The following is a 16,015-nucleotide window of genomic DNA, read 5'->3' as shown; positions in this document are numbered from 1 at the left end:
TTCTATTATATTTATTTGTAAACCCTTTTGTTGTCCATTACATAGGTAGACATATTCTCATTTGGAATGATCTATTATGAAATCTTCCTTGCTGGAGATAAGAGTACGAGAAAGATGAAGGTGGAGCAACTCAGTGATATAATTCGAGAAGGCATAGCAGAATATGATCAGAAAGGGCTTGTGTTTGATCTGGATGACTATATACGTGAAAATCACACAGATTTGTTCGAAGGCTGGGAAGGTGAATACAGAATTCTAAAGGCAACGCTCAGAACGGAACCAAGCGAAAGGCCTTCAGCTGCCCAGATCCTGGTAACTTTGAATTCACTAAACATGTGTTCTCGGGTTCTAATATTAATTCGTGTGTGATAGTATTAATTCTCATGTATATTATGTACAGGACCTGCTTGATTTTTGAGGACTGTACTTGCTGAAAAGGGAAGCAAACGGTTAGATCAACAGCGATTCAACTGCAGAATTTAAATTTCACTCAGCAAGTGTCACATTGTTGTATTTATTCTTTTGTGTCATATATCCTTTGCAGGAGTCGACTGACATGGAGATCAAAGTCTCACTCTTCTGAAAAACACTTGTATGTGACGTACAAATCACAAAATAGGATACAGAGGACATCCTGGACCACTTGCCCTTGATATGGAAACCGGGACAAGGTTGTAAAGATAGGAAGTCAAGTATAGATGAACATGATACTGAATAGATGAGGTACATTGCTGTGTATGTAGATGTTTCTAGTGAGAAAGTAACTGTAGAGAGTTTGATCTTACCACGGTGTGCTACTCATTTGTACTGAGTACGGAACCAACTTTTGTTACCGAGTTGTGGAAACTTGGGAGAATGCTCGTTCTCTATATCTTGCTATGTGCTTGAATGCTACTCCTATTTGATTCCCTAGTTCTGGGAACTGCTTAATGATCTTTACTGGAGTCTAGTAGTTGGTGCTGCACTTGAAACATCTGCTGTGGGCGTGTAAACATTCCAGTTTGCTCCTCTTTACACTTTCTCCTTTTGCATTTAGGGTTTGGCAGATGGTTTCCAGCCTTTTTTTGTTAAACCTTCAGGAAACATGTGAAGTATTGGACAATGTTATTTACATTTTGCCATGCATATAGTATATTCTAGCCATTGGACCTCCTGTTGTTTGTTCTTTTTCTATGTGTTTTTCAAGTATCCCTGACGTGCCTGCTTTATTTTGTTTCTGCCGTTGGCATGTCTGTGTGTTGAGTGAGGGAGAGAGAGTAAAGGAGAGAGTGTGTGTTTGTGTGTGAGGCTTTGTCAATGGGCGATGTGGCAGCCGCGGCGCTGTTGTCTCTCTGTGCGGGGTTCCGTGGCTTCCCGTGAGCTTGCAAGGCTCGGTGCCCACGGCGACAAAGAAAGCAGGGCTGTGTGTCGGTGCCCATGGAGGTCTCCGGCGCATGATCGGGAAAAGCGCGTACATAGGTGTGTTTGCTCTCTACGGCTAAGTTTGGTTTCTCCCCGACTGAGTACAATATTCCATTTACACTTCAAACATTCTTGATTTCTGAACTTTAACATCATAGGCTTCACGGCATTTCTGAACTTGAATAGTTGCATTTCTGGAATTTCAACATTTCTCAACAGTTTCCAGTTGCAAAGATATCTCACCGAACCTGCACAAACGTATGACAAAACATTCTTGATCATATACTCTTATAGAGTAGTACATCACTTTAAAGATATAATTCGAGCCAGGGTAGTACACTTGGACACAAAGTAATAGAAAACAAAAATATCTGGATTTTTCTACAGCTAATTCTGCTGTTGAATGCTGATGAAGGAACATTTTGGGCTTTCAGCTTGACCAACGCGCGATGAGCAGGCACCGGAGGGCGTGCTCCGGCATCGGAGAGGCAGCAGTTGCCAACGTCCAAGGAGCAGGTCGGCGACCTCGCCGTGGCACAGTCGGCGCAGGCTCAGGAGCAAGCTGCAGCTGCGGGACGACCAGAGCAGCGGCCGGTTGGGAGCAGCAGGGAGAAGCAAAGGAGCGGCGGAAGCAACAGCGGGAAGAGTGTGTTTCGACTTTCGAGGGTACCATCCACGAGACGCGACCACCGAGGATACTAGATAATTTTCGCCTTTTCTTTTCTGCCTATGATGGGTCCCATCAGTAAGGGACACATGTTAACGTTTCCAATTTTCCTCGACGCGTCCCACCCGTAAGGAGATGAGAGTGGGAGCGCTTTCGTTTTATTTGCTTCCTAGGGTGGGTCCCGCCTGTAAGGGACATGTGGGCAGCAGCCCAGAAAGAAAGGGAGGAGTAAAAATGTCCACATAACGTCTTGTAGATGATGGAAGATCTTTAATGAACGAAAACGATACGAAAAGGCATTTTTATAAAGGCATGTGACGGAAAGAGGGGCGAATTTTGAGCAACCTCGGAAATTAAAGGTAAATCTAAGTAGTAGGTTCGACCCCATAGAAACGAAATTGTCCCCTTTTTAAATAATGGTGATGGTAGTTTATTTGGGGGGGAGGGGGGGGGGGCGTAGTTTCAATCCTACGTGGATATTCCTCATTCATGTTGTCTATGAAGACTTTAGTACCTCATAAGACTGGTTGACTGTTGATTTTGTGATAAAAACATATTTTCTAGAATAATCAGAAATTTAAAAAGTTTGCAAAAAAATCAGAAAAGTTCACTGTATTCGAAGCAATTTCATCATTTTGGAAAAAGTTCATTTTGAAAAAAAATCATCAAAATTTGATTTCTTTTCACAAATTCTAAAAAAAATCATCAATTTTGAACTTTGAACCTCTAAAAAAATCACCGATTTTGAAAAATCAAAAAATAAAATGCAAAAAAGGAAAAACAAAAGACGAAAATGAAAAAGGAAAAAAGATAACGAGAAAACCCAAAAATAAAACAATACAATACCCCGGTCCAAAGAAAAAACGGATCGATGGGTCGACCCATTTAGATCGAAGGAAGGGAAGGGGGTTTCACTATTTACAAAAAAACCCTTTATGGGCTCTTAAGGCGCCAAATAGGTGCATCGAGTTGAGTATTAATTACCCTTTTTTTAGTAAAAACAACTTTGCTAGGGTTTGGCGAGTCCTCACTTGCATGCAGCACCACATCACACGTTGGCGCTTGGCCCTCTCGCTTCGCACGTGCGCTCACCCGTATCCACTTGCACGAGGACACGGACATCATGCAGATTTACACAATAGTAAGTTTGAGATCACGACATTTGCATAGTGTAAAAAATCGATGCGGTGGGGTTTTAGATTGCATGCTCCTGGACAAGGTCGACGTAGTCGTCGTACACCACCACATCCACCTTGCGCATGTATGAGCTCCCGTCCATCCTCACCTTCGCCAACTTTGCCTGACACCAGCATTCTTCCTCGTCCTCGTCTGCCCCCGTCTCGCCCTTCGCATCCTCTCATCCGGAGGCGCCATCGCCAGCTCGGTTAGCTCCTCCACACCATCGTCATCTGTAAGAGTAAGGCAACCAACATATAATAAATATTGGGGAGGAGGTGAGGATTGGACGAGGACTGAGGAGGCACATGCAAAGCATAGACACCGGCAATCCGTACCCCCGCCCAAGGAGATCTGTACCCCCAGCTGATTTTGTCTAGATCCGTCACTGCATTGCAACCAACCCAACACGAACGCGAACCCCCTGCCCCCCGATGAAGCTAGCTACATGGATGCGAAAACAAGGAACCAAATCGAGCGCATGCAACACCCCATGCGTGAAAGTGAACGGTGCGGGAGGAGAGGAAAAGTGTCAAATTGGAAGTGATTACCATAGGACCAGTGGGAGAAGTTGGCTTGGTGATGGATGGAGATGTCGACGCCGTGGAGGAGACGAAGCCTGCGGCCATCTCGATCGAGCGGGCACCCTCCTCTGGAAGCGTCTTGAGCTCTGGGGATTTGTCTGCAATGAACTTGGACTGGGAGGCGAGGTGAGGTGAGGGACAACACCAAGAGGTGGACAATGTGGGTAGGTATATATAGAGGTGGTTTTGCGAGGGCGAGGAGTTTAGGGTTTATAGGGACGCTTCCAGTGTATTGTTTTCTCGAATGAATAACTTTGGGTCTTCCTCTGTCCAGGGGATTTGGGGCAACATCTATTCTGATACACATGAATAACTTTCTTTTATCAAATTTATGAATTTTTAAAAAATGCATGTTTTTTGCGTATATAGTGTATTGTTTTAAATATAATCAATATTTTTAAAATATATGAAAAATAATATTTGAGTACATGATATTTTTTTCGCCATCAAACTAGTCATTTGACAATGTTTCTAAATTTTACCGAATTGAAGAAGGGCCTGCATGGGTCGTGGCGTGCCAGGCCTTTATATATGGCTGGGCTGAACTGGGCTGGGCCGTGCCCCCCATATGGCCAGGTGAGGGCAGCCGGAACCGTGAGGGCAATGCTGGGGATCCATCGATCTGGCCCTTGTCTCAAAAAAAAAATCGATCTGGCCCTTATACGTGTCCCGATCTATATCCCCTAAAAAAAACCGTGTCCCGATCTATAGGCTGCAGAGCTGACAGGCGCCGCCGAAAGGACAGGGAGCGGCGACGGCGTCCCCGGTGGGATCTGGGAGGCAGCCACGGCTATGCTGGAGGCGGCTCGGCAGAGGCTCCCACCGGCCTGAACCCATCCATCCCAGGCTCCTGCCGGCGCGGTCAACGGGCGAGCGGGTCGGTGAGTGGAGTCTCCCAACTGGAGGGGGGAATAAGCAGAGCAAGCGCATCCATAGTCCTCTACTAGGCTCAGGTTCGTCGTCTTCCCGCTCACTTCCTTCCTTCATGCCCACTACTCTTCGGCCAGCAGTAGCTTACTCAACCCATGGAGTAATTTGATTCCTCATGACCGAATCATTGCCCTTGTCTCGCCGCTGTTCGAATCGCGTGAGCTCCAGTCTCCATGGTAATGGTTGGTAGTAACACTCAGACATCAGTGCATCACTATTCAGTCGGAACGAGATAAAAGCACACACTTTTCAGATTACAACTCTGGGGCTGCCAGTTTATTCGAAAATTGCCTTTGGAGCCGGTTTTGAAAAATTCAAAATTCAACAAAATTCGTATTTTTACATTTTAAAAAGTTCTGAGAAAAAAATACAGACATACATGAAGGCATAACACACATGTGCGCAAATTTTTAGGATGAAATACGTTGAAATGAGGGCTGTGCAAAAAAGACAAATCTGTGGCTTTTCAACACATGATACTATTCATCCCAAAAGTGAATGAATTTGTTCTTTTTGCACAGATAGCATATCAAGGTATTTCATTCTGAAATTTTACACACATACACATCACATCCTTGTGTACTTGTATAATTTTTTCAGATTTTTCTGAAACCAAAAGTATGAGTATTGACTTTTTTTTTTTCAAAAAATTCGGCCTCCATGGAGGCCAAGCTCCAAAATGCCATTCTCCAGTTTATTCTGTAAATAAATTTGTGTTTGCGCTAATGCATCATTTATATGCCTATAACCAGAGTCGCAGGAACCATATGTGTGCGCTGTCATGTTTCTTAGTTAGCACACAGTCTACTTTAATCCTTAGCATCCACTTCATATTCTTCTACTAATATTTTTCTCTGAATTCATAATTTGTAGCAGAGAAGCTGCAACCTGCAAAACCAAGAGAGGGCTGTTGTGTGTTGTGTCCTCGCCATGTCTGGACATCAAGGTTGGGCAGACCTGCCAGATGTTCTGCTTCATTCGATTGTTGCTCTGCTGGGCTCCTTCTCGGACCTTCTTGCCTTCGCTGCCACCTGCCGCTCATGGTGTGATGCCCTCTCCTCGTATCCATCGAAATCTACCTTCTCAACGCTCTTCCCGCCTCTCCTCCTCCAACCTGATGTCCCGGTGCGCTCTCCCCGTATGCCGCCAAAATTTGGTGACAAATATCCATGTCGTGTCCTTGATCTAGCCAGCCAACACTCGCGTCTTTGCTCTCAGATTCCCCTAATTAATCTTTCTCGTCTAAGTAATGACCCCCAGAGTCCGCTGGGTAGTTTCTGCTTCGTGGGTGCTTCTTATGGCCATCTCATCTTCTCTTGCAACAGGTCATGTCTCATTGTTGATGCGTTTACAGGTGTTACTGTTACACCGCCACAGCTACCGGGTGACGAATACACCGAGGTTTACTACGGTGCCCTCACGGGTCCCCTATGGTCACCCAACTCACATCTCCTTGTCACTAACGGATCCCACAGTTTCTTCTGGCATGCTGCTAGTCATTCTTGGTTGAGGCCTTGTCCCTGCGATGGAACGGTCAAGCAGATCGTGACCTTCAGAGGCCAGATCTTTGGGATGGACTCTGGTGGCATGCTCTTTGCCGTGCATTTGGCACCTCAGATCTGCATACAAAAAATGATAGTAAGTTGGGAGGAAATCATGTCCACCATACGGCATCTTGCCAATGTATGCCTGGTGGCGTGTGGGGATATGCTTCTCATGGTCGGTTGTCGGGGATCATTTCCGGCGAGAGGGGATACCTTTGAAGCCTTCCGCCTCGACCAGTCAACTGGGCATCCAAAGTGGGTGCAGGTGGAGGAGTTGGGGAATTGGGTGATCTTCATCAGCACCGACAAAAGAAGCCAACCATTATCTTTCATGAACCCGGAGAGGTGGGGAGGAAAGAGCAACCGAGTATACTGCTATTCCCATGATTCTGAACATTGGGCTGCATTTGAGCTGGGCAAGCCCGCCTCCGATCCAGATAATTTTGTTTCAATGAGCCAAGGCAGCATGGTGCAGCCTATGTGGGTTGTCCCCAGCATGTTCTCTCTGTGTCTTTGATGGATGTGCATTCTTTTTATGCATGGCTATATTTGCTAGCTGGAGCAGCTTCTTCTATAAGAATGTGTCGGAATGCATGAAATATGTCCATAGGAAAATCATGTGATCGTTGAAAGGAAATTTGTCGTTGTTATTTTGGCATCACTTGGATGTGTGGTTGGAGTATGGTATCTTGTACTCAGTTTCAGATTTTTATGGCAGTGATGTATTTGACTATGATCTGATGCATGTCATTTGTTTGTCTGTCCCAAACCTGAGCCGTCTCCTGTAACCGTTAATTCCAGTTTCTGGGTATTAGTGTTGGTTATAACATTTATATTTTTGTATTTCACATGTGGTTACATACAAAGGGCTTCATTCTTTAGATTGCATTGAAAGGTAACATATATAGGGACGTGGAGTATCTGCTCAAATGAGCTCGGATGAATAGTAAAATCGAAAAAAAATCAAAAAATTCTGATTTTTTTGGTAAACTTTGATAAGTGTTGTAAGTGCTTGCAAATTTTCATCATGCGATCACATTCGTGGAAGGCTTGCAAAAATAAAATAAAATCAATGCTCTAAAAATGCTACCTTCAAAAGCATTTTGGAGCACTGATTTTGTTCCTTTTTTTTGCCATGCCTCACAAGAATGTTTTCTCATGATGAAAATTAGCAAACACTTACTCCCTCCGTTCCTAAATATAAGTATTTTTAAAGATTCCATTACAAACTACATAGGATGTATATAGACTTATTTTAGAGTGTGGATTCAATCATTTTGCTCCGTACGTAGTCCATAATGTAAGATCTAAAAAGACTTATATTTACGAACAGAGGAAGTAGAACATTTGTCAAAGTTTACCAAAAAAAAATCAGATTTTTGATTCTTTTTTTCAATTTTATTGGTCATCCGAGCTCATTTGAGCTCTAGCTCAGATGGGTACTTTCGCATATATAAGGTTATATTCTTTATGATATCATACTTAGTACATGGCTGGAACTAAGTAAACATATGTGCCGATTAATACTACTAAAGCGAGATCCTGTTGTTACCCAGAGTAAATATACATGTGAGGCCGAGACGACACCACAACACATGTTATGCATCCGAGACTGCACAACACCGCGACACCACCTGTCGCAAGGAGAAGACGAAGGTCATGCGAGGCCGAGATGGTTCCATGACACCTATGTGCCATCGACTAGGTTGCAAGGCACCGCCTAGCAAAGACATAGCAAGGAGCACTCAAACACGAACCACAAGAACAACAAGGATGAAGCCTGCCAGAATGGGAAAGGCATACACCCCCAAGCCACGGCCCTCCCGGGCAGTGGCGATTCCACTAGGGAGGCTTCAATAGGCTTAAGCCTATCCTCCAAAATCCTATTTAAGCTAAACATATCATTTGACAAGTATATTCGGGTGATTTACATGCAACAATTACAATGCATTTGCTAATTAGATTTAGGGAATTTGTGTTTTAAGCCTACCCTTCAATGTCCTGCTAGATTCGCCACTGCTCCCGGGTGACAGGAAGTCGCATCCATGGCCGCCGCAACGAAGCCATGAAGCTCGCCAACCCAACGAACAAGCGCCCACCGAAGCTGATAGTAGGACAAGGGGGACCTCCCCAACCACCCACGGTTGCACCCCATGTGGGGAGCAAGCCGCATCCATGGCTGCCATTTGCACGCCAAGGAACCACCGACCTCTGCAACCACAGCAGGCCGACAGACAGGAGAAGAGGTGACCTCTGCAACCACAAAAATTTAAAGAATTGTTATCATGGCTACAAAATAATATGATTATGCCTGCGACTTAGCGTAGTATTGTAGTAGTATTGAACAATTGCGTACATGATCTAGTTGAGTACGCCTGTGGTAGTAGAAGTTAGGCTTCAAACGATCCATTCTGCTTAGTGTGTCATCATGTGTTGTTTGGTGTTTAGGCTACAAACTAGTCATAAGCCTATAGTAAAACAGAAATTCCATATTCATGGAAACAGAAAGTTCCGTTTCCACGTCTGTTGCACCGGAAATCACTGTTCCATTTTTGTTTCAGTTTCCGCATAGAAGTTTACATTTTCATTTCCAATTTGCAAATTTTTGTTTCCGTTTTCACATTTCCTCTCCGTTTTCATTTTTCCTCCGGAAAAGCAGAAAGTTTCCACTCCATTTTCATCCCTACCGTCTAGCAAAGACATACCAAGGAACACTCGAACACGAACTACAAGAACAACAAGGATGAAGCCTGCCAGAAAGGGAAAGGCATACACCCCCAAGCCACAGCCCTCCCGGGTGACAGGAAGTCGCATCCATGGCCGCCACAACGAAGCCATGAAGCTCGCCAACCTAACGAACAAGCGCCCACCGAAGCTGATAGTAGGACAAGGGGGACCTCCCCAACAACCCATGGTTGCACCCCATGTGGGGAGCAAGCCGCATCCATGGCTGCCATTTGCACGCCAAGGAACCACCGACCTACGCAACCATAGCAGGCCGACAGACAGGAGAAGAGGTGACCAACAACATTGCCCCGCACCACACCGGGAAGCCCCCGACCACCACCAAGCTCCACAGAGAGTGCCACCCATGTCGTTCACACCAAAGCAAATGGGGGAGCCCGCTACAACAGTGGTGCAGGAACGGAGCAGCCCCAATGGATCCGAGATGGACCCGGCCGGATCCAGCTGCGCGCCCTAGGTGAAATCAGGGGCGAGCCCGACTTTTTCTCCAAAAACTATGAAAACTTCGGAGTGCCTGTAGAGATGAGGCGAGAACCAGCTATCTTAACTGTAACTGTCTTTTGTGAACTTTTTTGCATTTATTTCTGTGATACTGGAATCACACAAGGCCAAAACCAAGCTACAAAGTCTTCCATAATAAATTCAAAAATACTATTTACTTCTACACGTTGCATTTCCCAGGACGCACCATGGAAATCGCAAAGAATTTGCATCCCCTTGCACTTGCACAAATATATGTGATACTCCTGAGGCGATCTAGTATCTCCTCAACCCACTGGCATCAGTATATCCCTGAAAGGAAAAAGAATGTCCCAGAAGTCTATAAATACATGTCGCGGTAAAGATGGTAATACCTTGGAAACAATGTTCTTTTTTTTTGAAGGAAAACAACATTCTAGCACCACAATAATAAATATATGGGCGTTCTTCCCAAGCAAACTTACAGGATCAGATAATTTCTGTTCTACCAGTGAAACTCATGGATATCTACGGACTCTATTCGCCTGATATGACCCTGAAAATGAGTTGCAGAAGGTAAGCTGTAAGCGTCTGTAGCTTTTGCTTAAATTTATTTCACTAAAATGCTCAAATTTGATCTAGTTTGTGAATGGCAGACCCCCCCAACCACCACCTAACTGTCATGTTACTCCATCAGTGATGGCTATGCATGATAGGTGCTCATGTACAACTGAGAAGGGCTTACCAAAGAAATTGCAAACTCTTACTCTCTTAGCATCTTAAATCTCTCCTATGTTACAAATGACGTGGTGTTACAACTTACAAATACAATTATGTTGTGTTAAAGACCGCAAATTCACAATGATGCTGTCAAGTGTCAGCTTGAAACATCACTAGTCAAGTAGTAATCCGCTAGGTGTTCTACCAAAAGAAGTGGATACATAATTATTTCAAGAAAAAAATATAGATAATCATTGTAACTTATTAAAAGTTTACGGTAATAACCGTACCATAAGGTCAATAATTAGAGCTTGGGCTTCGGCGTTGCTGTTCAGGCAGGTACCAACATGCTGGAATTAAGGAAAAACCGTAGGCATGAATTATCAGAACAGGACAGAGTGTTGCTGGAAATAAAAACAAAATAGCTAATTTTATTTAGGAAAACATTTAGGTGTCCAAATAAATATTTTTTAAAAGTCTACACATGCATACAAATAATACAACAACAACGACAACAAAGCCTTTCAGTCCCAAACAAGTTGGGGTAGGCTATAGTTGAAACTCATAAGATCAAAATCATGTCATGGTTCTGGCACATGACTTGGTTTCTATGTTACATAAATTTGGTAGAGAAACTTTTGAGTGACTCCATTTCTACTAAGTTTCTAGCTATCCTGTGCTCGAATAATTTTGGTACTGCAGAAAAAACAGTAGGCATGTACTTAAACTTGCGTATATATATTAAATATGCCTGGATATCACCACAGGAAACTATAAAAAATCTGAACAAAAAATAAATCTTAAATATCTGAAAGCACCCATCAAATCCCCCTCAGCAGTTCATCTACTGAATTTTTTTTGGCGAGAAGTTCATCTACTGGTTCAAAAAGGACATGCCACAAAACACCGTTTCAACCTCAATCCTTTAAAATGGATGTTTTTTGTTAATTAAGCAACTGAATTTAGGTACTACCCTCATACTTTCAAGTGCTTACCCTTACACATTAGAGGTGCCACCCACTTATACCCTTAATATTCCAATGTGCCAACTCCTCCAAAATGGTAATCCAAAGCTTTCACAGATTGTTCATCAGACAACTTGGTTGGAGATGTTGGAAACCAACAAGAATAAATATCTGCTTAATTTAGCCAACGAAGGTCCTCCTGACCAAGATGAAAGGGACAATCCGGCCAAGTCGTGCAGATGGTGATAAGGAAGCGATATGTCGAAAGTAGCAACAAGTGACCAGTAAGAAGGCGACGGACAATGTCAGGTCACAGAAAAGGCTACAGAAAGGACCGAGAGGCAAAGTCACATCAACAACAATGATAGGGGCACCGAGCTCGATTCAATTGAAAAGACCATGGGAAACCCCCAAAAAAGCGACTAAATGATTTACGGTGAAATGGATGAATTCCCCGCCATGCAGACAGATTCAAAATGAGATGACTTGGATGGAGTCAGATGGATGATGGACACGATGGCAATGGACATAAAGATGCAGCAACAGTGATTATGGACGAACATGCAGCAGAACAGAGAAGAGCAGGCAGAAGTGAAGCAGCACACCAGCACACATATAACCATCCCTACAAACCATTGAGCAAACATGACAGTAGAACCATGGCAAAAATGACCCAGTGCAGAAGAACCTCACCCAGCATCAACATCGCAGCAAGGCCCGACACCCAGTACAAGTGATAGCGTTGCAACTTGCAGTCAGCTCTTCTTCTTGTGTGTGGCAGCGACTGCGACACACCAGCATCAGCAGGACGGTTCCGGAGCTGGTGATGATATATTGATATGCACGGGCTGGCGATGACGCTGGATAAAGAGCAGCAACAAGCTCTGATCTGGGGAAGCTGCCGACGACGGGAAGGGCTACCGCTGCAATGGGCCAAGCCTGCAGGGTAGCTTCTACCACCCAAGGGCGTGCTAATGTAGCCCAGCGACAAGTGGCAGTAGAAGAAGATGAGCCGCCTGTTACCTAGAGGATACCGGGCAGCGCGGTCCAGACGAGTTAGAAAGCCACAACCTGGCATCAACAGATCCGGCCAGAACGGTGATGCAGATGGCCAAACCATGCCTCCAAGTCGACCAGATCAGACGAGGATGGAGATTGACAGCGATAATGAGCTCAAGTCCGAACAAAATCAATGCCAGAAATGGGGAGAGGACAAAGGATACACACCCGGACAGTTTGGCCCGCGAAGACGACCTTGCTGTCGAGGAAGACGAAGACAAGCTGCTGCTACCATAGGGATACGAGAGAAGCTCGCCAAAGGAACACATGGCCACATGAGACAATAAGGAACGAGCTACCACTACATCTAGATAAAGATCGATGCCGCCACCAGGAGTGGAGATTACTCCTCCCTGGACCAATGCAGCAGCGACGGAGAGTGGTGGCACCAGGAGAGAACCTGGCACAAGGATACTACCTCATAAGGAAGCAATAATTACCTCTAATATTTTGCATATTCCTTTTTCAAAAGCCAACTTAACGTTGAGAGGATCAAGATGGCCACTTTCATAATCAACAATAAGATCTTCCATGCATTCAAATGACCTGTACATAGTAAAAAAATGTCAAAAATTCTTGGATATAATGTCGATTTGTTGATATCTACAGCATTGTTAGCACTTGGCACATAATTCCTTGGCGAGCCAGAATTTATTTAGTTCATGTCCTATATACTGTAGATTCTGATTGCATAGATTTGATCATTGTGACTTCAAACATTCTACTGGTGAATTACGCCATTGACCTTTGATGCTTCACAAGAAACAGATACGAGCAACTTTTGGTAGAAGTGTCAAAGAACTTTACTTGTTAACACCACTCTGTTCCTTCTGCGCTACCTCAAACTTCCCAAACCAAGGGAAGATAACATATTTGATGTACTCCAAACATGGGTTGCATACTGCTACTTTTGGAGGACAGACAGCCCTGCTTATTTTTCCATTCAAAGCGCACTGCAACATACAGAAGTGCAATTTCAAACAACCTTATTGTACCCAAAAAAAACTCTGGACAGGAAAGCAATGATTGACAACTAGAAAATGTACAAGAAGCAACATCTCTATCTACGTCCTTTTACATGGCAAGATTATCCAAAAAAGCCCATGCAAAACTGAACTACTCAACCCATATTTAGAAGCAGGGCCAGCCCTGGAGCAGGGCAGTGGGTGTGACGGCCTAGGACCCAAGCTAATTAGGGGCCCATATCTCGTGTATTTCGTATAGCATGCACTATAAAATGCAAGCTCAGCCTAGAGTTCATGGGCCCTACTTTGAAGTTTGGCCTAGGGCCCTTCAAATACCAGGTCCGGACCTGTTTAGAAGGACCAAAATACAGAAGTTAAGAGGCTCCTGTACTGTAAAGAGTTTTCAGGCTCCTGTTAACATAAAATTGACAACCTCATGATACTGACCTGAAAATTCTAGAATTGAAACAGTCTAAGTAAATTTAGCTTGGAATGCAAAAGTTGTGCCAATAAACGCTAACTTCTCTATTGCTGAATGACTATAACACATACCTCCTTATCGTGCATGAAGATGTTCCATTTTGGTTCCCTCATGTTATAAGGGTCCTTTAGTACAATATAAGGATTATCTACTAAATTAGGTAGTGTATCTGTACTTCAAGTTAAGGATCTATCTCATGAAATAAATATCATCATCCAAGCTCCAAACAACAAAGTACAAACAGAAAGATGCATCATAAACAATCAGGACTGCAAAAGAAGAAAAAAAGCCAGAATCAAGATACTGTGCAACATAATAGTTGGTTTGCTTTCGCTTTTTATGTCTTCACAATACTCTCTGGTTAGCATGACAATTTCTTGCTGATCCATGCTGAAGAGCCATATATCCGCCTGCAACTACAAAACAGAAGGATTTGTGTATTTAATGCAGGATCAAGATTATATACACATAAGCAGGATGCTCATAAACACAAGTTGTTTGTATCAGGTGCAAATGATTTTCTTTATTCATTAAAATAATTTTTCTATAATGGGATACTGAGATGATCACAAAAAACTATGGTGACCTAAACATTTTCTCAAGATCTAAATTAGAGCTTAGAGGCATCTACTCGAAAGAAACAATTGTGATACATTGCCGGTGCCCGGTGTTACAGAAAGGCTACTTCATACCAAAGTGCTAGCTTACATCAAATATTTCAAGCCTACCTTTTTGCTACAAACTCTATCCAGGTTACTTCATATCAAAGTGCTAGCTTACAGTGACTATGTCAAGGGGTGAAATCCTGCCCCTTTTGCTACCAACTCTGTTCGGGTTCATTTCAGTTCAGAAGAAGACAGATACATGGTCTCTGAACTAAAACCACGTCAGTTATTTTGGAACGGAGGGAGTATTTGTGTTGTGTTCACTACCTGAACAAACAAGAACTGGTCTAGCTTTTAAAATCTCTACTGTTAAAGTAGCCGCACAAGTAGAAGTGTCCATGAAGGGTGCTCAGTCTCATGTCTGTCCTATTCATGTAACATAATAATAATATGTAGTCCCCTACAGTATATTAGAACTAGTATATGTTTGTATTTCTTCAGTTATGATGGGACCTTTGTTTTCCTCAGTTGACTGCAAAATTCAGTTTTTGTATAAGCCATGACTCTACTTAGAGCCAACAAAGCAACAAAGGTTGAAAAACGAAAGGTGCCTAGCAAAAATGGAAGCTAACGAAGTAAAGTAATCTTTGTTTGACAGGACATGGTGAATTTATTACTAAGGAAACCAACCTTCGGACATAATATAGCAGCAACTTGCATGCATGGGTAAAATATCACAGCAGCAGGCAGTCGCGGGTCATATGGGGCTGTTTCCGTGCAACAGCTGCTCATTAAACAATAAATTGGCTTGCTTGTTACAGAACGAGAAACTATCTGGCAACACAATGTTCAAGGGTTTGAAAGTGAAAAAGGACCAAAAATTAGCATAAAAAGGGGATACCTTGCCATTCTTTTTAGAGTGCATTTTCTGGAGACATCCAGGGCAAGTGGCCAGTAATCAGATGCATGCCTTTCCAACACATCTGAGAACCATACAAGCTCTACTCTGTCAAGATCCATGCCAGCTGCTTTCCACATCTCAATATTGTAGCAGCCAATTTTCCTTATTACATATTTATTGCTGCAAATCCTATGGTTCCGTTGGGCAAACCAATCTGCTATCAATATTTTAACTATGTAACCAGCTTTGACCATCTTGTTGACATAAATTGTCTTCAGAAGCCCCTGAAAGATATAGCAGATATATGCAACCATTCCATTTGTAGATAATGTATTACAAATTTGGAAAAACTTGACGTAAGCAAATATCAGCAATGAATGGCCTGAGTTGTGCCAAGATGAAAAGTGCATAGTTAGCAATTCCCCAAAACATGAACCAAGTAAACCAGCAGTGCAAGAACTATATTCCTCATGGAAAGGAAAGCAACAGAAACCTGACATGCCCAAACATTTTCTAATTTCAGAATCTTTCTATTTAAGCTCAGTTTAAATGGCATTGTTTGGTTGCATGGATGAGGGTGCATAGGATGATCCCACTCACGCCTTGAAGGCGGAACCTTTGTATGATCCCTGGGACAGGGTTGGGTCGGATGGGAACAGATGGGTTCATAATTAAAAAAATTGTATCCAAGTCATAAATCCATTGCTGATGACTACACCAAGGACCAGGAGGTTCCGAAGACTAAAGCTGAGAAGTGGATGAGGAAGACTATGTCTTTCGTGCAGGAACATGGTGCAAGACCGACATCTGCTG

At 43.4% G+C, this 16,015-nt stretch overlaps 2 protein-coding genes across 4 annotated transcripts; one reads left to right on the top strand and one right to left on the bottom strand.

The window, feature by feature from the left end:
• Positions 1–4,513: 4,513 nt before the first annotated feature.
• LOC125526852 (uncharacterized) lies at positions 4,514–7,131 on the top strand. 3 transcript variants are annotated; one of them, XM_048691470.2, is made up of 3 exons: positions 4,514–4,781; positions 5,632–5,801; positions 6,084–7,131. In XM_048691470.2, the coding sequence occupies exons 2-3, from the start codon at positions 5,689–5,691 to the stop codon at positions 6,817–6,819; spliced, it is 849 nt and encodes a 282-aa protein (XP_048547427.1). In that variant the 5' UTR covers positions 4,514–4,781; positions 5,632–5,688; the 3' UTR covers positions 6,820–7,131. The 3 variants fall into 3 exon arrangements, with proteins under 3 accessions (XP_048547427.1, XP_048547426.1, XP_048547425.1); XM_048691469.2 differs by having other exon boundaries at positions 5,635–7,131; XM_048691468.2 differs by having other exon boundaries at positions 5,632–7,131.
• Positions 7,132–9,590: 2,459 nt separating this feature from the next.
• On the bottom strand, positions 9,591–15,483 carry LOC125526851 (tyrosine--tRNA ligase 1, cytoplasmic). Its single transcript, XM_087527700.1, has 9 exons — positions 15,203–15,483; positions 14,992–15,085; positions 14,001–14,112; positions 13,768–13,865; positions 13,058–13,203; positions 12,691–12,796; positions 10,517–10,576; positions 9,992–10,062; positions 9,591–9,839 (listed from the first exon to the last, which is right to left on the bottom strand). Exons 1-8 carry the CDS (start codon positions 15,454–15,456, stop codon positions 10,012–10,014), a joined length of 921 nt encoding a protein of 306 aa, XP_087383826.1. The 5' UTR covers positions 15,457–15,483; the 3' UTR covers positions 9,591–9,839; positions 9,992–10,011.
• Positions 15,484–16,015: the final 532 nt, after the last annotated feature.

Source organism: Triticum urartu, chromosome 1A (genome assembly GCF_056163025.1).
Source record: "Triticum urartu cultivar PI428250 chromosome 1A, HENAU_Tu73, whole genome shotgun sequence".
Lineage (NCBI taxonomy): Eukaryota > Viridiplantae > Streptophyta > Magnoliopsida > Poales > Poaceae > Triticum > Triticum urartu.
This window is presented reverse-complemented; position numbering and strand designations above follow the sequence as displayed.